General features: G+C 55.2%; 1 protein-coding gene across 3 annotated transcripts; it reads left to right on the forward strand.

The window, feature by feature from the left end:
* The first annotated feature begins 4,541 nt into the window (after positions 1–4,541).
* Positions 4,542–13,398, forward strand: CRYBB2 (crystallin beta B2). Of its 3 annotated transcripts, XM_037052374.1 has the most exons (7): positions 4,542–4,547; positions 6,172–6,186; positions 6,560–6,624; positions 9,316–9,434; positions 10,325–10,457; positions 11,502–11,644; positions 13,137–13,398. In XM_037052374.1, the coding sequence occupies exons 3-7, from the start codon at positions 6,571–6,573 to the stop codon at positions 13,303–13,305; spliced, it is 618 nt and encodes a 205-aa protein (XP_036908269.1). In that variant the 5' UTR covers positions 4,542–4,547; positions 6,172–6,186; positions 6,560–6,570; the 3' UTR covers positions 13,306–13,398. The 3 variants fall into 3 exon arrangements, with proteins under 3 accessions (XP_036908269.1, XP_036908268.1, XP_036908267.1); XM_037052373.1 differs by lacking the exons at positions 4,542–4,547; positions 9,316–9,434 and adding an exon at positions 4,776–4,916; XM_037052372.1 differs by lacking the exons at positions 4,542–4,547; positions 6,560–6,624; positions 9,316–9,434 and adding an exon at positions 4,776–4,916 and having other exon boundaries at positions 6,172–6,251.
* The last annotated feature ends 7,750 nt before the right edge of the window (positions 13,399–21,148 follow it).

Below are 21,148 nucleotides of genomic sequence, written 5' to 3' on the forward strand. Positions count from 1 at the left end.
CTCCGTCCCCGAAGCTCATCTCTCCCGGCCCTCTCGGCGGCTCATGCTGTGCTGCGCTGGCCTGAAGCCTTCTCTGCTGTTGCAGCTGCTGGCTGTGGGCATGGCCTCCACGAATAGAGCGCTTACTACGTTCTAGGCGTCGGGCCAGGCGCTGTTCACACCTGGTCTCTGTGGGCACCAGGAAGGCCCAGGACAGGCTCCCAGGTGAGGGGTCAGGGGAAGGCTTTCAAGGAGTCCTGGGCCAGTGCTGGGTTGGTGTGCCCCCTTCCTTCCTTCCTTCCTTCCTTCCTTCCTCGAAACAGGCTCAGCTGGACTCCAGACCCAGGGCAAACCCAAGAGGTCACAGGCGTCTGAGTGACTCTGTCCAAAGCCTCAAACTCACAGAAGCCGTCTGTTCCAGGGAGCGCTAGCCCTCTGCACGCGCTCCCACACATGGTCCCACTCCGTCCTCCTAATGGCCTGGACGGGCAGAGAGGGCAGGCCAGCTGGTGAGGACACATGACCAGGGAGCCTGGGGCCTGGGATTTGATGGCAGGCCTGACTCCGAAAGGCTGTTTTTAGCTCCAGCTGTGGCTCAAATTCTGTCTAACGCAGGGGCAGCCCCTGGGAGGGAGAGGGGAACAGGGCATCCCTTAGTCACAGGGGAGTGGCTCAGGGCACCGAAATCGCTTTACTGTTCAATTGAGAGGCAGTGCATCTAATGGTTAGAAGTGGATGGTCGAAGGATCAGAGGCAGCCCCACTGCGCTGGGCCCTTGGTCTGCCCCAGCTGGGCTCCTTTTCAGACTCTGCCACTTACTGTGTGTCTTTGGGCACATCACTTGACCTCTCTGTGCCACCGTGTCCTCATGTCTAACATGGGGAGAAAACGTGCCCTATCTCATAGGTTTTTGTAGTAACGTGAGTTGGATTTGCAGACCCGGTTGAGAACAATGGGTAACACAAAGGGCGGACTCTCTACATCTTCATCTTCCTCTTCCTCATCTGAAGGGGTGGCCCTGGGGACCTCTTCATGGCTGCAGGGAGCAGAGACACCTCCCAGACACTGACTAGTCAGGGGCGCCCGTGGAAACAAGGAGACTGGACTCTGGGGCCAGGCTTGGGGACTCTGCAGTGTGACACGCCTTTGTGCAGACAGCGGGCCTGGGCTGAGCAGGGCTGGTGGGGACAGGACTGGAGCCCTAAGCCTCACCAAGGTAGGGTTGCTACTGTATCCCTCCCCACCGAGTCCACAGCCGACACACAGTAGGTGCTTAGGATGTGGAAATGAATGAATGAATGAATGAATGCACATAGAGAACAACCAGGTTTCTGACAATCTCTGGCCTCACACCTTGGAGGGAGGGAATGAAGAAGCAATAAATATAAGAGGCTTTGAAAGGTTGCAGTCCAGGTAGATGCACTAATAATGCATAATGGGAGAGGTACAGGTACTAAGTGCTTTGTATGGATGAGAAATCCTGTTGAGGATTTCTCCTGATTGGCTCCTTTCATGGAGGGTGTAGTTGTGAACACTGTGCTATTTAAATTCCCCCAAGTGTGAAGGAGAAGGACACTTCAATTTGCAGGTGAGAAAACTGAGCTCAGAGGAGGGAAGTAGCATAGGATAGAAGCTTTGGAGTCTCAGGAACCCTTGAGTTCAAATCCTGTCTCTTATCGCTTCCTTGCTGTGTGACCTTGGACAAGTTGCTTAACCTCTCTAAGCCTCTGCTTTTTTTTTTTTTATCTGTGACAGGAGAGACTAATATTATCAACTTCAAACGTGTGAGGATTGAATGTAATGAGACGGCAGATGGCCCTCCAGCGAGCTTAGCAGAAGCTCCGCCCACAGAGCCCTCCTCTGCTTCTCACTGACTCTGCGGTGGGGGTGGGGGGATGGAGTTTCATAGTCTCTCTGAGCCTCAGCTCTCCCTTCTATGAAACAGAAGGACTGACCAAGGCAACACTAACCCCTTGGATTTGTGGGGAAGATTGAAAGCGATAAGCACGGACAGCGCCTGTTTTGCAATAAGATCTCTTACTGTCTAAACGCGAGCAACTCTCTCTTATTTCCTGAAACGCAGCCAGGCCTTGAACCCATCCGTTTATCCAGCAAATGTTAACTTGCCAGAGTCCAGCCTCTGCAGGTCTCAGGGTCCCCGAAAGATGAACAGCGCAGGCGACGAATGAAGAGTCAGACACCCGGTTGGACGCCGGAGAACAGCCAGCCTCTGTGGGTCTGACCGAACTCGCAGAGTTTGATTTAGGCTTTATTTTTATAGAAATTGTAACAATATGGCATGATCAGTTAAGCAGAAAAAATCAATACAGAGGTAACTAGGAAAAGTACAGGAAATTCCATACAGTCAGTTATGGTAAACAAAGGTTATTTTGACCAGGAGAGTCATTAATCAGACAATTAGAAATAGCTATATTTAAATGTCTTATTGATGAATAGATGTTTATTCAAATTCTCAGAATTTGGCATGGGCAAAAGGATATGCTAGACTGAACAGTGGTAATAGGAAATTTATTATAAGGCCTTTGTGATGTCTAACTTAGCTATCTATCTTTCTGTCTAAAATATTTCTTTATGTACTATGAACTCTAGCTCCTTGGCAATTGTTTCTACGTGCTTAGTTTCTAATAGTTAACCAGCTTCTCCTGCTTCTTTGCCTGTCTAATTCCACTAATACATATTCCTGTCCAAGGTGGAGGAGGGGCTGTGACTCCATCAACCCTTAGACATTCAGGGGCTAACCCATTAGGGGGGACTTTGTTCTCTGGCTAAAAAATTATTTTGTATAACCTCATTGGAATTATGCAGATCATTGGACCTGAAATGCAGGTGTCTAAAAATCCCACCACCTATTAATCACAAAGAAAGACATGCAGGGAGGCATAGACAGGAAATCTGGCCACAGTTGCCTCTGCTGTGCAGATGCATCTCATCCGCCCCGACTGTGTAGGGGACGGCGGCTGGTCGGCTCCCGACGTTAACTGACATCTGTTATGGGGTTGAACTGTATCCCCAAAAAGGTATGTTGAAGTCCCATCCCCCAGGACTCAGCATGTGACCTGATTTGGACGTAGCGTCTTACAGAGGTACTTGAGTTAAAATGAGGGCATTAGGGTAGGCCTGAATCCGGTAGGACCGGTGTCCTACGAAGGGGACACTTGGGCACATGCGCAGAGGGGAGACCATGGGAAGACACCCAGGGAGAAGACGGCATGAGACACGAGTGACGAACCTACAAACCTGGGACGGCAGGCACATTACGGAAGCGGGAAGGGGCGAGGAAGGGGCGCTCCTTCCCCCCAGCTCCTGACGCCTGATTTTCAAATTCCTGTCTCTCTAGGAATCTCCTGTAAGTGGAACGATGCAGTATTCGTCCCCTCGTGTCTGGGCCATTACACTTTGGGTAATGTCCGCAGGGCCCATCCAATGCTGCAGTGTGTCAGAATTTCCTTCCCTGTTAAGGCTGATGGCATCTCATGGTGCAGACAGGCCACACTTCGTCCCTGTTTACTCACCGACACACGCTTCTAATTGCAAATGCAGCAAAGAGAAGAGTAACACATGTCGGGTGGTGAGGAGTACCACAGAGGGAGACAGCTTGGCTAGGGAGCGGGGGTTGGGGGCACACGCACACGTGTGTGCATGTGTGTGTGTGTGTATTAGGGACGTGAAAGGCAGGAGAGAGCCAGTCTCCTTGCTGGAACCTGGTTTCCAAGCCCCAGTGCTGCCCGCTCTCTTCTGCCTAACCTTGGGTTTGGTCGAGGCACAGGCTGGCTGCAAGGAAGAAACAGGAGTAAGGCCAAGTGCCCACCAGGGGGTGGGGGGCAGCAGTAGGTTCTCCGAGAGCAGCAGGTGCTGGGAAAGCCCAGAGCCCTTCAGTGTGAGGCTCAGTCCCTCTCTCCCTGCAGGAGGAGGCCCCAGCCCGCACCAGCCGCTCGCCCAGGCCCTGCCCCTGGTTGGAACTCTCTCCCCCGCCTGGTTTCCCAGGCTAAGAGGATGTCGTCTTATCTGTGAGCTCTCCTGGAGGGCCCAGGCCAGGACGGATCCCCTCCTGACACCCTCCCCCGCAGAACAGAGCTAGGCACCAAGTAGATGTGTGATAGGTAGTTATTGGATGGATGGATGGACGGATGAATGGATGCATGATGCCCAACCACCCTCTCTGACTTGATCTTTTTATCCACATCCACCGGACTGTGCCTCTGTCTGCCTTCCCCCCGGGCTCGCCTGACCGTGCCGGTGAACCCAGCCTGCCCCCGGCCTGGCAGCCTGACGGCTGATGCATGCAAACCGGGCATCTCCTTGCCCAGCCGCCTGACCGCCCTGGCGTGGCCAAATCTGAAAGCTAATGACATTATTGTGCAGAGACACAATGTCTGTGGTCATTTGCTGACCCGGGCTTTGGTGCGGACTTAATCCAGCATTCTCGCCCTGCTTTCCGCGGGGACACGGCGGTCACTCGTCTTGGCACTGGCACATCTGGGGAAGGTATAAAGGCCACCTCCCGCCGGCGGGGCTCCACAGGCATTTCCCGGGGGCTGCTGTCACTGGTAAGAACGCCTCTCTCACTTGTCTCGCCTTTTCCGCTCATGCTCACCCCTGATAGAACATGTGGGAGACCTGCGTTCGAATCCAGGTGGCACTCCTTTCTGACAAGGCGACCTTGGGCAAAGACCTCCATGCCCTAAGCCTCCGTTTTCTTGCCTGTTAAATGGGGAGAGGGGTCCTAACACCTCCTTTGCTGAGAATGGTCCGAGGGGACATTGCCTGGCATGGGGGGGGGAGCTTGGCCAATGCGCTTTACTAACATTAAACAATCCACCAGTCCCCTTTTCTTGCCGGCAACTGAGAAAGAGAACCTGAGGGTTTGCAAGAGGAAGGAAGCAGACCAGCAAAGGTTCAGCCTCGTTTCTAGGGTGGTGAGTCAGCGCTCCCCATAAGCCCAAATGTTCCAGGTGTCTTTGACATGTCCCGCCTTGGGGAGCAGGCACGGCTCCCTGGGAGGCACCAGCAACGGGCGATTGCACAGCCACTACAGCTTGTGGAAGTGGCCCTGACAATGTGGTACACTGCATGCCGAGGGTCTTCGGGGACCTCTGCCAAGGGCGAGAGTGCTCTGCTTTACTGAGTCATCACAGCCGGTCCGTGGAGGTGCCTTAGACACCATTCCTGTCCCCATTTTGCAGAACAGGAAACTGAGGCACAGAGGGGGCAACCTGCCCTGGGCCTCAAGGCTGGTGAGCAGGGAGCCAGCACCCGAGTTGAACCCATTGAGTTGAATGTTGGCCTGAGGGACGCTGATGACAGGGACTACATGACGGGGGGCCTCTGGTGCTGTGACAGGCTCAGGGGGTTGGCGTCGCAGCAGAAATGAGCAGGGCTGGCTTTCAGGCTGCCCACCGGAGTTCCTCGGGTCTGGGCGGTGTCCTGGCCTGGCCCCTGGGGTGGAAAGGGCTCCTGGAAGCTGGGCATCATCTCTGAAGCAGGAGGCTTCCCCTCGTCTCTGGGAACACACAGGCTGGGTTCACTGCCCTCCCCACGGGAAGGGAGAAGAAACTGACCGCTTTCCAGACTTTTCCAGCATTCTCACCGGCTGCTGTCGGCCCAGCGCCTGAACTCCTACCATCCCTCCCACACCTGCGCTTTCTTTGGCGCCAGCTCCGTAACCGATGCGTGTGCTATCGGTGGGGACAGGACCGATGACAGAGAGGAGCACTGTTGGCACGGGGCATCTCCGGGAGGAAGCTGAGGGGGCAGCAGGGGTGCCGGGGGCTTTGTGAGACTTCAGACTGAGGCCCCAGCTCTGCAAGCACGGCCAGTGGGTGGGTTTTACGTGCCCCGCACTGCTTCCTTTAACTGAGATATGTCGGCGCGGTATCCATGGGTCTGAATTCTCTGTGTAGCAGCGCTTGTTTGGAGCCGAGTGACGCACTCATTGGAGACCCCACCAAAGCTCCGATTTGTGGCTTTATTTTCTAGTAGGTTTCCCTCCGCAGCTGGTCTGGATGCAAAGAAGTGGCGCTAAGGACGGACGTCCGGGCAGCTGCCCGCTGGCCGCACAGTTCTTGGACAACCAGAAAGCGGAGACACAAAGACAGGGTTGGCCCGAGGCCCCCAGGTGAGAAAGCTGAGGGTCCAGAGGGTTCTCATTGCCACTCCCCCTGTGTCTTCCAGGTCGTCCTTGCACAGGACAGCCCGCCATGGCCTCAGACCCCCAGACCCAAGTGGGCAAGCCACAGCCCCTCAACCCCAAGGTGGGTACTATATTATGGGAGTACAGGGGGAGCCAGCAGGGTTCCTCTACCAGACTCACTTTCCCTTCTGCACAGTGGGGTTGGCACCTGCCCCTCTGGGCATCCCTCGCTCCGTCCCCATCCCTACCTGGGCCCCAGTGTCCCCTGCTTGCACACGTGCTGGCCCGTGACAAACACACCAGAACTTCCAGCACCAGCTTCCGGCTTTGGAGACTTAAGTTTCTTTGCCTTACTATCCCCCCCCACACCCTATTGTCTGTAGGGGCGCCCCAGGCCTAGGGTGGACCCTCAGCCCTGTGTAANCACAGGACAGCCCGCCATGGCCTCAGACCCCCAGACCCAAGTGGGCAAGCCACAGCCCCTCAACCCCAAGGTGGGTACTATATTATGGGAGTACAGGGGGAGCCAGCAGGGTTCCTCTACCAGACTCACTTTCCCTTCTGCACAGTGGGGTTGGCACCTGCCCCCCTGGGCATCCCTTGCTCCATCCCCATCCCTACCTGGGCCCCAGTGTCCCCTGCTTGCACACGTGCTGGCCCGTGACAAACACGCCAGAACTTCCAGCACCAGCTTCCGGCTTTGGAGACTTAAGTTTCTTTGCCTTACTATCCCCCCACACACCCTATTGTCTGTAGGGGCGCCCCAGGCCTAGGGTGGACCCTAAGCCCTGTGTAAGGAAGGCCTTGTGAAGGGGAGACAGGGTTTGAGCCCTGGCTGCACACTGCTGTGTTACCCGGGCCAGCCACTTGACCTCTCTGAGCCTCTTTTCCCTCATTCATAAAATGAAGAGGCTCAAATTCACGACATAGGGTGATTGTGCAGAGGCAAAGGACACAGACTCAGCCTAACCCCTGGCTTATGCTGGGTTCACTCAGTGCCTCTTGGCTTCTCACCCTCCCTGTCCTCCTCAAGGTGGTGGGATCTTATCCCAATTTAAGCTCATCACCCTCCAACCCCAAACATCTTCCTGCTACCATCCACCAGGCTGCCCTCGGGCCCTGGGCAGGGGGTCCATCCTGGAGCGTCCCTTGGTCACCCTGTTCTGTCCCTTGAGGGGTTTACTTTCTAGAGGAAAGTCAGACAATTTACAGACCAATAAGTAGGTGACTTTAAGGAGTGTTGGCAAGGAACACAGGGCGAGGATCCCGAGGGTTGGGGCGGACAAGGACTGGTGTGTTGGCACTGCTCAGGGGAGGTGGCATTGGAGCGGAGGCCCCGCCCAGTAGGGAGCAGCCAAGTGACCCCCCCCAGAGCAGGGGCAGTGGAAAACACTCCAGGCGGAGGGCGCACAGCACGTGCAAAGGCCAGGGGGCGGTATGAGCTGGATGAGTTGGAGGAACAGCAGGAAGGCCAGGGGGACAGGTTGAGAGCAGCTTCGCCCAACAGACGTGGGAACCAGAGTCACGTGTTCGCAATGTGACACTTCCGAGCAGCCACATTCGAGAAGTAAAAAGAAACGTGAGATAAATTTTCATGTCACGTTTCACTGAAGCTGGGATATCTTACTGTATAATCAACAGAAAAATGGTGAGGGAGCTGTGTTACGTTGGGTTATCCATACTAAATCTTCGAAATCTGATGGGGGTTTCATACTGAATACACATCTTAATTCGAACCAGCTGCCACCCATGCAGTGGACACGCGTGGCTCTGGCTGCCATGTTGGATGGCACAGGTTTAAAGGGGCAGACACCACGTGTAACACTGAACGCCCATTTGTTATCAATGACAATATCACCAAGCTGCGGGGTTCTCATGGCCTTTCCCATGCATGGGAAGGCTGCGTTCCTCGCTCTCTCACCCCTGCAAGCCCTTGTCTCCCAGGCCAGGGTGACAATAAACTGGCCCCTCACTTCCACAGTCTTGATTCTTCTTGGAGACCCTGCAAAACAGGCACGATCACCCATTCCGCAGATGGGAAAGCCGAGGCTCCGACCAGTCCAGTGGCTTCCTGGGGCTGCACAGCTGGGTGTGGCCGAGGCACCATCAGTGACCATGTCTCCTTGCCTTCTGTGGCCAAGGCAGTGACCGTAAAGGCCAGACTGAGCCCGGGGAATTTGTCTCCATGCCCAGGCAGGCCTTCCTTCCCAGGCTCTGTGTGGGCTAATCCCTGGCCTGGGACAGAGGCACACGTTTGCTGACCGTGTGGACTGCTTGGCTGCCCTCCGGGAGCTCACTGAGCCCTCTTCTTCCATCGAGGCAACTCCCGGAAGCGTGGCTGGGAAACCTCTACCCTGCCCCGCCTCTCCCTAATGCTCTCAGGAATCATAAAAGTGGCAGCTGGCCTCCCCATTAGCACTTGGCTGTGAGGCCTTGGGCTGCTCAGAGGACCTGGTGGGGCAAGGGAAGTGAGGTCCCCTTAAGAAGTCAGAGGAGGTCAGAGGGAGACTTGCAAAGCCTTTGAGGCTTAAAGGGCACAGGTGCGTGTGGTTTTCCTGGTGATGTGGGGGCGAGGTGGGTGGAGGACAGTGGTCCTAGGCCAGCTCTGACGGGAGCAGAGGAAACGGGCCATGTGGCCGTGGGTCCTGCGGCTCCTACTGTGATCTCAGACCAGTGGGACCTGCCTCCCTGGGAGTTGCTGGGAAATGGAGACCAGAGGGCTGCACCTCAGACCTGCTAACTCGGAAGCTGTGTTTTCCCAAGATCCCGGGGGCCTGGTGCCCACGTTAGAGTTTTCAAAGTGCTTCTCCCATGGAAACGGCATCAGACGAGCATGGCCTCCAAGTTCAAGTCTGCCACTTACCTCCGTTGGTGCCTTAACTGACGTTATGATTGCCTCCTCCGCACAGAGCCAGTAGTACCCTGTGCTAACGTTACATTTTTCTAATCCTTCCAACGAGCCCATGAGGTCGGTTCTGGCTCCATTTCCTACTTCGTAGATGGGAACACTAAGACTCAAGGTCTCTCAGCCGGTGACCTGCTGAGTCAGGACCGTCGGACTTCCCGTTTGGTGTGTGACTCCCCTTCAGCCTCCGGCGAGGCCCCCTGGCCCCCTCCCCACCCCCACTGCCCTGTGGTCCCCCCTCCCCATCCTGCCGGGGTCTGACTCTCAGCTGCTGTTGCAGATCATCATCTTCGACCAGGAGAACTTCCAGGGCCACTCGCACGAGCTCAGCGGGCCCTGCCCCAACCTGAAGGAGACCGGCGTGGAGAAGGCAGGCTCCGTCCTGGTGCAGGCTGGACCGTACGTACCGGGCCGGGAGGGAGGCCTCACCTGGTGGGAGGTGCCAGGGTGAGGCGACCAGGCTGTGAAGCTGGAAGGACCTGTTCTCACTGTGCTCCTAGACAGTGCTACCGGGGGACCTGGATCCGGGGCCCGGCAGCCTATCTGGAGAATGTGTGCTTCAGAGTCAGAGAGCTGGGTTTGAATCCTGCCCCCACCACTTCTGGGCTGAGTTGACTTTCCTCTCTGAGCCTCAGTTTCCGTCACTGTAGGGTGAGGACAGCCATGTCCTCCTGAGGAGGAAGGGACAGGGCTCATGTGAAAAGCCTGAGCCTGAGGCCAGCCACTCCCTTGAAGCAGGGAGAGAGTCACAGTAACTCCCCGGGGCTCCAAGAACGTCCCTCTCCTGGGAGGTTCAAAGCCAGGTGTCCCAGCTCTGCAGCCGCAGCGCCCTTCCCAAAGCTGGACTGTCCTGGGTCTTAGCAGAGTCTCCAGTGCCTTTAGGGGTCAGCAGGCCTGGCCCTGACCTAAGAGAGAAGGGGAAGGGGTGATTAGTAGGATGTGACCACTCTGTCATGTCACGTAGTACAGCCAACCTGCGGGGGCCTCTCTGCGGCTCCTGACCACCCCTTCGTCTTTGTATCTGAGCGCTGGCTGTTAATGCCACGTACCACGGGACCCTGTGCACGGGCCCAGCCGGTCCGCACTTGTTGCCAGGCTGTCGTGTGGGCATCTTTCTTATTTCCTGAGTGGTTTCCAGGTGAATGGAGTCAGCATAGCACTGGGCGCAGGATAACCGGGGTGATTCTGCTCTTGGATCTGCTGTGCGTGGATTTAGGTGGGGCAGCTACTCCTCAGTGAGCTGAGCAAGTGTGCACTTATCTCTCTCTCTCTCTCTGTCTCCGCTGCAGCTGGGTGGGCTATGAACAAGCCAACTGCAAGGGCGAACAGTTTGTATTTGAGAAGGGTGAGTACCCACGCTGGGACTCATGGACCAGCAGCCGGAGGACGGACTCCCTCAGCTCCCTGAGGCCCATCAAAGTGGTGAGTGCCACCCCTCATCCTTCTTCCTGTCATTGTCACCTTGGAGTCAGGGGGTCTAGGGACCAGACAGAGCCTTCACCTCCAGCGGTGTACCCCCTTCTGATTGGCAGGGAACTTCCTGGCTGTGTGGCCCTGCAAAAGTCACTTCCCCTCCCTGAGCCGCAGTTCTCCCCTCTGCAAAATGGGTTTCCCGTCTACCGTCCCGAGATTCCATCCTGTGTAGCCTGAGAGCTGCCACCTCGCATCATCCCACAGGCCTCTGCCCCCTGGGGAGGCACGGCTCTCGTCAGAGAGCAATTGCTCAGTTAGTTATAAATGTAGCCTTTGTAGATATTGAAAGAAATTCTGGGATGGCTTGTGGTGGAGAGGGGGGTTAGCTGTTAGCCAGAAGTCAAGCCAGCGTAAGCTCTGGGGTGGGCGAAGTCCCCAGCAGGGCTGGGTCACAGGCCCACACCTGCCCGGCCCTGCCTAGGTCTCTCTTAAGCCCAACAGGAGATTGGAGGACATGGGACTTAACCTTCTACTGACCTGGGTTCTGAGGTTGGCTCTGGCGCTCCCAGCTGCGTGACCTTGGGCAAGCCACGTTGTCTCTCTGAGTCTCAGTTTTCTCTTTGGCCACCTGGCCTGAGAGTGGTTTAAAGGGTTAAACAAGCTAACTAAGGAAAACGCAGGAACAGGGGACAGGAAGGAACGAGGAGAGGAAGGGAGGAAGGCCAGAGACATCACGTGTCACCACATGGCTGTGTGTGTGTAGGTCCTGGCTCTTGTGTATTTTAAAAACAGAGTGGAGGCTGCGGGAGGGAAAATGGAATTTCAGAGTCACACAGTCCCTGAAGCACAGAGTCCAGAGTGCCTGTTACCTGTCAGCACCCGGTAGGATCCGGACAAACGGCAGCTGTTCACCGCGGTCGTCACAGACGCTCACGCAGTGGACAGGGGGCAGAGGGCCACAGTTGTAGCTGCTGATCCCCCAGCCCCAGGGCATGAGGATGGGTGGGAAGGCTCCCCCCCCCACGCTGACATCCCCCCACTCCCCATCAACAGGACAGCCAGGAGCACAAGATCATCCTCTACGAGAACCCCAACTTCATGGGGAAGAAGATGGAGATCATAGATGACGACGTGCCCAGCTTCCACGCCCACGGCTACCAGGAGAAGGTGTCCTCCGTGCGGGTGCAGAATGGCACGTGAGTCCAGGCCCCGGAGTCCTGCATCCTGCCCGCCCCGAATGCAGGGGATCCTGCACACCCCCCAGCTCAGCCTTCGAGTTGGGGGGTGGTGGGCGTGGGTATCATCAGCCCCAGGGTGGGGGCTTTCAGCCCCCGAAATTCCATTCAGACCTGCCTTTGGGGCAACACCTTCCCTTTGCAGGGGAAAGACTTTGGCCTTAACCTCGGCCCCAAAGAGTGGGAACAGGAAATGGTGGTAGGGAGGCAGGTGAGGCAGAGATGGGGTCACGGGAGACTGGGAATGAGCTGAGTGGTCTTCACAAAGCTGCGAGGGGCAGGATGTCCAGCCCACGCTGGCCCGCTAATGCATGAATTCCCAAGTCGGCTGAAAGGGGTTGTTGATTCCCACCAGTCTAAACGTATCCAGCATGTAAGCCTCGGTCAGCAGTGTTGGGAGATTTCTCACTGTGAAGAATTTGGATTTCATGGGGGCCCACAGGTGGGCTTCGGGCAGTGGCGTGCCGTGGTCGGCTTGTACCAGCTTGTGAGAGCTGACTCTTTTCAGAACTTCCGTGAGCTGGTGGTGGAATTGTTGGTAGCTTGTAAGCAGCCATTGTGGGAGTATTTACACCATGGAAATTGGAATGTGCTAAAATCAAGACTTTGTTCCCCGAAGGGAGGTAGTTTGCCGACACAGACGAGTTTTCTGGAGGTTGTCCATCTCTTAAAATAGCGTACAAAGTGCTGTGCACATCATCCCCTTCCCTCACTCACAGTCATTCACTGATTCAGTTTGGAGGGGATGGGGGTGGGGGCCTCCAGAGCCAGGCACTGTGTTAGAGACCTGGCTTCTGCCTTGCATAGCTGTCTAGTTGGGGATGAGCGTAACTAATTTAAGAATCACACACTCTAGACTCCTTCCCTGAGGAATTGCAGGGGTCCCCAGGGGAAGAAGGGTGTCCCAGAGAGAGTGTGGCCTGGTAGGTGTGAGGGACGCTGCAGAGGCCAGAGTGACCAAAGCGTTGACCTGGGAACTCGAGACAGAGATGCAGAGCTGAGGTGTCCACGGGGCATGGCCGGGCAGGTCCCCGTGGGCCAGGGCTGTGAGACATTTTCTGGGGAGAAGACGGACTTTCACCAGGCACTGGAAAGAACGAGTGACCCCCTAAGGGGTGACAGCTTCCAATGGCAAAGGAAATACAGGGGCTCCAGGAATCTCCCCAGCCCTGCCTAGTTCTCTCTCGTGGCCTTGCTGCTGGGCCTGGGGTCGGGGTGAGAGGCCTGTCTTGCTCGGAGCTTAAGTGACCTTGAGATCACCCCTTCCTCTGATCCCGGATCACACCTTTAGCCAAAAGTTGCATGAGGTAGTGAGCTCCCCATTAGGAGGAGGAAAGCAGGGGATGGATTTTAAAGGATGAAGATTGGGAGGCTCTACCCTTCCTAATGGCTTAAGCATATTCTCTCCCCGCCACCTTCATCTGTGTCCCCTCCCCCACCTCTGGCCCTGCAGGTGGGTCGGCTACCAGTATCCTGGCTACCGTGGGCTGCAGTACCTGCTGGAAAAGGGGGATTACAAGGACAGCAGTGACTTTGGGGCCCCCCACCCCCAGGTGCAGTCTGTGCGCCGCATCCGCGACATGCAGTGGCACCAACGGGGCACCTTCCACACCTCCAACTGATGCCCCCCATTTCCTCCTTCCCAGGGGCCTGGTCTGCTGCCCAGGACCCCCCACACCCCTTGGTGAGTGAATAAAGTGTGACTTGCAACTGGCCCGCTGGCTGCAGTGTCTTTTTTCCCCAGTAAGAGGTGGGGCACTGTGTGGGTGTGTGAGAGAGCCAGAGCCAGAAAGTATGGGCGAAGGTAGGACAACAGAGCCCTCACTGAGCCTTAAGGCTCTGCAGCTACTTAGCTGTGTGACCTTGGGCACATAGTCCACCCTCTCTGAGCCTCTGGTTTTCACCTGAATGGCAAGCCCTTTGCCCCCTGAGTGGCTAGTACGGCTGCCCACCTGGGCTCCTTCTTACATGGCTGCTTCCAGGGGCATGTGATGGATGCTCCAGCCCTTAAAACAGTACCCACTGCCTGTTGTTCTTACCTGAGTGCCATTGCCACCCTGAGCCTGGGAGTTACTAATGCTTCATTGCCCACTGCACCCCAGAGGCAGGTCACAATAGCGTGTTTGTGCGTTGGTGTGTTCACAAGGTCCTGAGACACAAGGTCCCACCCACTTTTCCTCTCAGGGCTGACCACTTCCCCTTCTCTTTGGGGGCGGAGTGGGGGAAGGCAGTGTCTGGCCCTTCCTTTCCTTTCCGCAATCAAGGAAACATTTTCTGCTCTAGCCACCAGGTGACAGTAAAGCGTCATTATCAAAGCTCCCCTCAGGTGGGAGAGGTGGTGATGGTGGGAGGGTCAGAACTGTTTGGGCTCTGATTGGAGCCGAGACCTGTCAGTCACAGAGGGTTTCAGAGCCCCTCCTCCCGCAGCAGGGAAACCCGGGTTCAGAGAGCAAGCGGGTTGAGACCACGGTCTCAGTGGTACATTGACAGGGCAGGGACAGGCCTTCAGGGTCCCATCTCTTTCTGCAGCTCTCCTGCCCAAAGCTTGTTGGGAGGGGAAACCAAAGAACCCACCCAGCAATGATTCTCTGCAGGAGGAAATCACTTTCTCACCCACTGTGGCTGGAAGCAATTGGCAAAGCCTCACCCTGCCACATGGCCGGATGCCTCTGCGCCTCGGTTTCCCCTGAAATGAGGGAAACGCTAGTGCTCACTCACTGGGTTGCAAGAAATGTGTGAAGTGTTGAGGGCAGTGTCCAACGCACAGCGGGGACTCGATAAATAAATGAACACAATGTGACAAAGGCTGAGGAGAGGCTGTGAGACTGTGGGGTGGAGTCTGGAAAGGCTCCCGGGGTTTTTGAGCTGGGTTTTGTAGGAAGAATAGGAGTCTGCCAGGTGCTCAGGGATGGGAGCGCCTTCCGCCCACGCATTCACTATCTTGCACATTCACTGCTGTCTTCTTCCCCCCGTCTCTCCGTCCTCTTCCTGTCGCGCCTCTCTCTTCCAGTGCTCCACCTCTTCTTCGCTCCACATGCACCTTCTCCCTCTGCTCTTCCTTCTTTCCCTTTGCCTCACCGTCAGGTCCCCGGTGTGCGCTCAGCCCCAGATGAAGCCACTCACCCAGGCCCCAGTCCCACCCCATTCCCACTCCCCGCAGACTGACAGGCGCAGGGGAAGCACAGGTGGGGCCGGTGACCTCGTTAAGGAGTCTCACAAAGGTGTCCAGGCCGCCGTCTCCACTCCCATGCTCGTTACAGCAGTCTTTTCAACATAGCAAAGATGTAGAAACCACCTACACGCCCATTGACAGACGAGTGGATAAGGCAAAATGTGGTCTCTCCGCACAATGACGCATTGCTCAGCCTTTAGGAAGAACGATGTCCTGCCATCTGCTACACCATGGACGCCCCTGGAAGACGTTATGACAAATGTCACTCCTCCTTTGAGAACACAGAGACTCAATCTGAGCAGGCCTGGGACTTAGTAAAGCCCCCAGCTCTGTCCAGTGGCCCTGGGGCATGGTTCTCCACCTGTGGTCCCCAGCCCAGCAGCAGAGGGAGCTGGCCAGAAAGTGTTCTCGGGCCCCAGGGCAGACCTCCTGAATCAGAATCTACCCCTGGGGGTAGGCCCAGTGGTCTGTGCTTGGCTGATGCAAGGCCGAGTTCAAGGACCACTGTTTCAGGCTTTTGTGTCTCTTGAAATAGCCTGTCTTTCTGCATCGTTCTCTTTAAAACAGGCAGATGTTCGTGCTCAGAGAACTGTGTGATTCATTCTGTTACTTTCGGCATTATTATTAAACAAGACAGAAATGAGTGGGTCCGGGAGAAACCTCCTCCCTGCGTTAACCCAGGAAGGAAGGAAGACCAACCAGGTGGTCCACGTTGCCAAGGTCCATGGCTGCAGTTCTGCCCAAAATATTGGTCTAAAACTTCATTTTCTTTTAGACTGTGAGTAGGCACTCTCTATTCATCATTATTACCCCTGATTCCATCCGTCTTCATTTAGTCCGTCTCCTCATCAGACCTTCCCATAAGCCCCTCGCCTTCTTTGCAGATGTATTGCAATTGTTCACAATGTGTCTGCCCGTCCTTCCCAACAAAACTGCAAACTCCGTGAGGCCAATGGTGTGTCCGCTCATGTTGCAGCCTTGTTCCCTGCGCATTCACACAATCGCTGGCACGGGGCCCTAACGGGGCCCATGCATGGACAACCCCCCTTCTCCAATTAAGTTCTCACTTGCTCCAAGTGCCCGAGTAACAGGAAGGAAACGTCTGCTGGTGGAACCCGCTCCCCTGGCCTTGGTCGCGGTGCGGACAGAGCCATGGCTCCATGGACTCCCCAGTGCTCCGCGCGTGGCCGACCCCCGCTTGTGCAGATCTCTCCCTCTTCTGAAATCAACTCAGGGCTCAGGCTCCAGCAGAAAACTGGTGACCATCCCAACGGGCCCACTCCAGAGCACAGACTCAGGAGTCTGTCCTTAGGTGTAAATCTAACTCCCCATCGCTGTGCGCCTTCACCAGCTGCGCCGCAGTGTTCTCATCTGAACGCAGGGCACATGGGAACGGGCTCCACGAAGTGAGGGCTCCGCAGCCGCTGCGGCACCAACACGCCTTCTCTCTTCCAAACTCTCAGTGCTCGCTCCTCTCTCGGGGGCCACCAGGCTGTTCCAGCGTTTCGGTCTAGAGAATGTGGAAAAAGTTTCTGATAAACGCCTCGGGTCTAGGGCAGGGCTTCTTACCCTCAGCCCTGGAGGGCAGTTCTGGGCCGGGAGAGAATTTGAGCAGCATTCCTGGCCTCTGTCCACTAGAGGTCAGCATCGACCCCAAGTCGTGATGGCCAACCCCCTCTCCAAAGCCGGATATCTCCGTATCTCTGGTGCAGAGTCACCCCAGGCTGAGAACCACTGCTCTAGGGAACTGGGGATACTCACACTGCGGGTGAGCATGTTTTTAAACAGGGTAGTGAATGGGGTTTAGAAATGGTGGGACTCCAGGCAGGGCTGCAAATTGGGAGGGGAAGAGTTAGAACAGATTATACGCTTTGGGCGTTGGTCTCTACTCCCCCCCCCCCCAACCCTGTGATACAGACTCAGATGAACAGTCAGGGCTGAAGGGGGCCCAGTCTCTCATCTCACAAACGGGGACATGAGGCCTGGGGGCAGCAGTGACATTTCAGTGCCTCAACACACACACACACACACACACACACACACACACACAAATAATATATTTAACATGTTTGTATATAATTCATATATGGGGTGGGGCCAAAGTAGGTGTCCAGTCGTGAGTACAAGAAACAAAATTTATCTCATAGTATTATTTATTAATCATTGTATTATTTTCCACCCAACTGGACACCTACTTTGGCCCCACCCCGTATATTTGCCATGCAAATAGCAACTCCACTAAAAATGGATGTGGAATCACACAAAGGAAAAGAATCTTAGATTTCTCCCGCTGTGTCCCCTTGCATGGGCACACACACATGCAGCCCAACGTGTTTCCTTCCTTCTGTTCAGGGAAGAAAATGTGGGAGAAATTGGGGGTGCATTCGCTTGCTGCCTGCTGTCCTTTGGTCTCGGAGCCATGGCCGGAGGAGGATGAGGAGGGTGGGCAGGTGGAACCCCTTTGGTCAGCCAGGGGGCTAAAGGAGAGGACCCTAAATGACCCTAAATGACCCTCTGTTATGAGGGTCTGATCTCTGCCCTCAATGTGACGTGCCACTCCCAACAAGCAAACTCCCAACAATGATGGCAGGGAGGGATGAAGGGAAAGCGGGACCTCGCCCATCTCCCAGGAGGCCTTGGGCACCGTGGGGAGGGTTTTGGCTTTGAGGATCCGGACCACCAGCCTGGCTGGGGAGAGCTTTCCAGAACAAGGGGTTCACGTGCACGAAATTGGCAAGGTGAGAAAAACCCTATCAGGTGAGGGGAAATGACGGCAGTCTTGCAGGTGTGAACGGTGGCCTCTTTCTGCAGAGTGGAAAAGGAAGGATGGCTCGAGGCCAGGCAGCAGAGTCCGGGTGTGAAAGGTAAATACTGACATAAAACAGTTGGGGCTTGATTCTGGGGGAGGGGCGGCATGCCATGGGAGGGTTCTGAGCGAGGGAGTGACGTGGGCCAACCCAGGGGCACCGGAGGACACTCCCTCTGGGTAGAGTGTGGACCCCAGGGGCAGGCGGGCCTTGAGTGACTGTTGGGGTGCCGGTATACCAAGGGCTGGGGTGGGGCTTCTCCGGCGCACTCACTCCTTGTAAGGGGCAGTTATGCTGCTCAATATGATTCCACTTTTGACACTTTTTGTCAATGTAAGAAACGTCCATCCAAACCTGTAGCAAGTGTCTATGAGTTTATTGGAGCCAAATTGACCACATGTGCTGGCAGCAAGATCTCAGACGCTGTTTTGAGAACGGCGGGTTTGCGGCCTATTGGATACATTAGAATAAAGGAGAAGATGCCAGGAAGGTACGTGGAAGCCATTGTGGTTCATGGAGGAGGCGGGAGAAAGCCAGGTGGGGAAATCTGTAGGACTGGACAGTGGAGAAGCGGCCACAGGCTAGTTAACAACGAGCGTCGACAGCACACGGAATGGTGTGGTCTTGTGTCCTGGAGCCTGCGGCTGAGACTTTGCGGGGTCTGGAAACACATCGCTGTGACGTTTCGAAGGCGGTCAGCCTGGCTGCGTGAGAACAATGGGCGGGGCTCGCTGAAGGTGAAGTTTGGACTTGGCTGAGGAAGCTCTAGGCCCCGGGCGGTGACTACTTGCCCAGTTGGGAATTTGCGACCAGACCACCTTTGGGGGTTACTTTTGGCCACGGAGCTTGCCAGGTTTATTGCCTAGCCAGCCCGCTTTTCATTCACATTTTCAAAGCGCACTCGTTCTGTTCCAAAACAAAATCCAACCGAGTGAGTCTGAAGATTTTATTGGCTTGAAAGAGGGTCCTTGGATCCGGCAGCATCCCAACTGACAACAGAAGGGCGCTCCGAGGGGCTGCACAAAACGGAAAGTCTTATAGGAAGGAGGGTGGACCCTGATCAGTGTGTGGCTCACTTGGTTGGGCGACGTCCCGCAAAGCGAAAGGTCCCCGGTTCGATTCTGGGTCAGGGCCCATGCCTGGGTTGCAAGTTTAGTCCCCGGGTTGGGGCTCCTAAGAGAGGCAGCTGACTGATGCTTCTCTACCTCTCTTTCACCACCTCTAAAAAAATAAATAAGTAAAATGTGTTTAAAAAAGAAGAAGAAGGAAGAAGAGTAGGTGGAGCCCTGGCTGGGTAGCTCAGCTTGGTTGGTTAGAGCCTTGTCCTCATACACCAAGGTTGTGGGTTTGATCCTTGGTTAGGGCACATACAAAAATCCACCAATGAATGCATAAATAAGAGGGAGAAGGGTGGGGCAAGGGAGCTATCAACAAAAGAAAATATTATTTGGGGGCTGGGATATTGTTTTTGGAGGAAAGAGAAGGAGAAGCGTTTTTAGCACATAGATTACCTCTTCTTTCTAGGTGGGGGTAGGTGGGGGCCCAGCTGACAGATGACCCACTGGGTGCTGACCAGAAAACTCCAGACTGGCTGGTTTAGATTACGGGAGAGGCAGAAATTGCAACTAGATCAGGCATGGAATCTAGGTTTATATTGTGGGCTTTCGGCACAAGTGACGCCATTTTGGGCCTGCGGTTTCCCCTTTAACGGTTCATTTCTTGCTTCAGACATTTCTTTTATAAGAAATAAAATGTTCCAGATACAGTGCCGTCCACCCCAAGCCCAAGCCCAACCCCAGACCCTTGTCTTCCCCTGCCTTGAGGTGCCACCTGGAACTTTATTTTAGTTTTACTTTCGCTGCCTTTGTGAATATCCATGAACAATATATAGTAGTGTTTCTACCCTTTATTCCTAAACATGATCATTTAGTAACTATGCATCATTTAGTAACTTATTCTTTTCTCCCAACATGGTGTTTCTAAGACTTATTCATGTGGTACCATGTAGCAGACTTAGGGCATTCATCCTCCTTGCCACACAAGTGGTTCATTGCGTGAACATAATGTGAGTTATTAATCCGGCCCACGTGGATGGACATTTATGTCACTCCTATGTGTTGCTGTGAACCATGGACACCCCATACGTCCACCCCATATTTCCTCCAACCTCTCTTTGAGTTCTAACCACAAGAACTCCATACGTGGGCTGACTGGGTTCAAATCTCAGCCCTGTAACTTATAGGAAACCAGCAAGTTACCTGAGGAATCCGAGTTTCCCATTCATAAGAAATAGGGTTGTGAGGATTCCCATGTCACTGAAGTACCGCCCTTCTCCGGGTCTCGCCTTCCCTGTCTGCAAAACGGGCACAGTAAAGAAGACAACAGGCACCACTCAGCACACACTCAGCAAAGGTGCATTTTTCTCTCCTCACTTGTGATTCCTCGCCTTGAGGAAACGAGGTGGTTCAGGCGTGTGCTGTGTGACCCTCCCGGGCAGGTAAGGAGACTGAGGCTCAGAGAGGTGGAGAAACTTTCTGCAGAACACACAGCATGTTGCCGGGAAGGGGCGTCCTCCTGGCAGACCTCCAGGGCCAGCCCACTTCCTCCCACAGACAGACCCCCCCCTGGCCCTCCCTGCAGCTGCACCCCCCCACCGAGTCCTCGTGGTGATGTGGGACTGATACAAACAGTCCTCCACACATGCCTCTCAGAAACAGCCACCACATGCTCCTGTAGCGTGGCAACCGCAGACTCCAAACAAGCGCTTCCTACAAGACCAAAACAGAGGGGGAGGGAGAAAGCCCACCCCCCACTCAGGCGCCCCTCCGATGACCCCTGCTGCAGAGCTTCCGGTTGATGGAGGTGATTGGTTGTCATTGCATCTTCACATTTAAAGGAATGTTCCCCCCCAAGTTGTTTTCCTCTAGCAGACTGCAGCAGGGAGCCAAGCAGCGGGTTTAAAATATACAAAAGGAAACAGAGCCTGGCGCGGTCTGGCGCAGAAGGGCCATTAGGGAGAGGGTGTTCTGGGGGCGGCAGAGCGGAACGGGCACTGGGCCACATCTGGAGCCAGGGCGGGCTGCACCTTGACCCCAGGAGTCGCTAGGGGTCTAAGTGGCAGCGCTGGGACCTCTCGTGCCCACTGCTCAGCCCTGAGTCAGCTCCTTGCAATGATACCCCTGAAACAGAGTTGGGGGCGGGGCTGGGAGACCATCTGATTCACGGTCTTCGATTTCTTTTCTTTTCTTTTTTTTTCTGGCAAAGAAATTGTTTTCTAGATAATCTAACCTATGTAAAGCAGATAAGAGAGTGTCAGAATGGAAGTAGGGGCCTGGGTCCCACCCAGGGGGATTCTCTACCTTATCCACCCCCCACCCACGGGAGGCTTCAGCATCTTGCTTCCACTGTCAGTGCCCTAGGGGGAACCACAGGACAACACCAGTCCCTTCATTTACAGATGGAGGAACTATGATTATAAGTAGTCAC

Source organism: Sturnira hondurensis, unplaced genomic scaffold (assembly GCF_014824575.4).
Source record: "Sturnira hondurensis isolate 20B ecotype Veracruz unplaced genomic scaffold, ASM1482457v3 Scaffold0007406, whole genome shotgun sequence".
Taxonomy (NCBI): Eukaryota; Metazoa; Chordata; class Mammalia; order Chiroptera; family Phyllostomidae; genus Sturnira; species Sturnira hondurensis.

Coding starts and splice junctions, on each gene's coding strand:
- CRYBB2 (XM_037052372.1), top strand. CDS start 4,791: ATGCGCTTTACTAACATTAAACAATCCACCAGTCCCCTTTTCTTGCCG. Junction 4,917..6,171: donor TCAGCCTCGTTTCTAGGGTG/GTGAGTCAGCGC, acceptor TGTGTCTTCCAG/GTCGTCCTTGCACAGGACAG. Junction 6,252..10,324: donor CACAGCCCCTCAACCCCAAG/GTGGGTACTATA, acceptor TCTCCGCTGCAG/CTGGGTGGGCTATGAACAAG.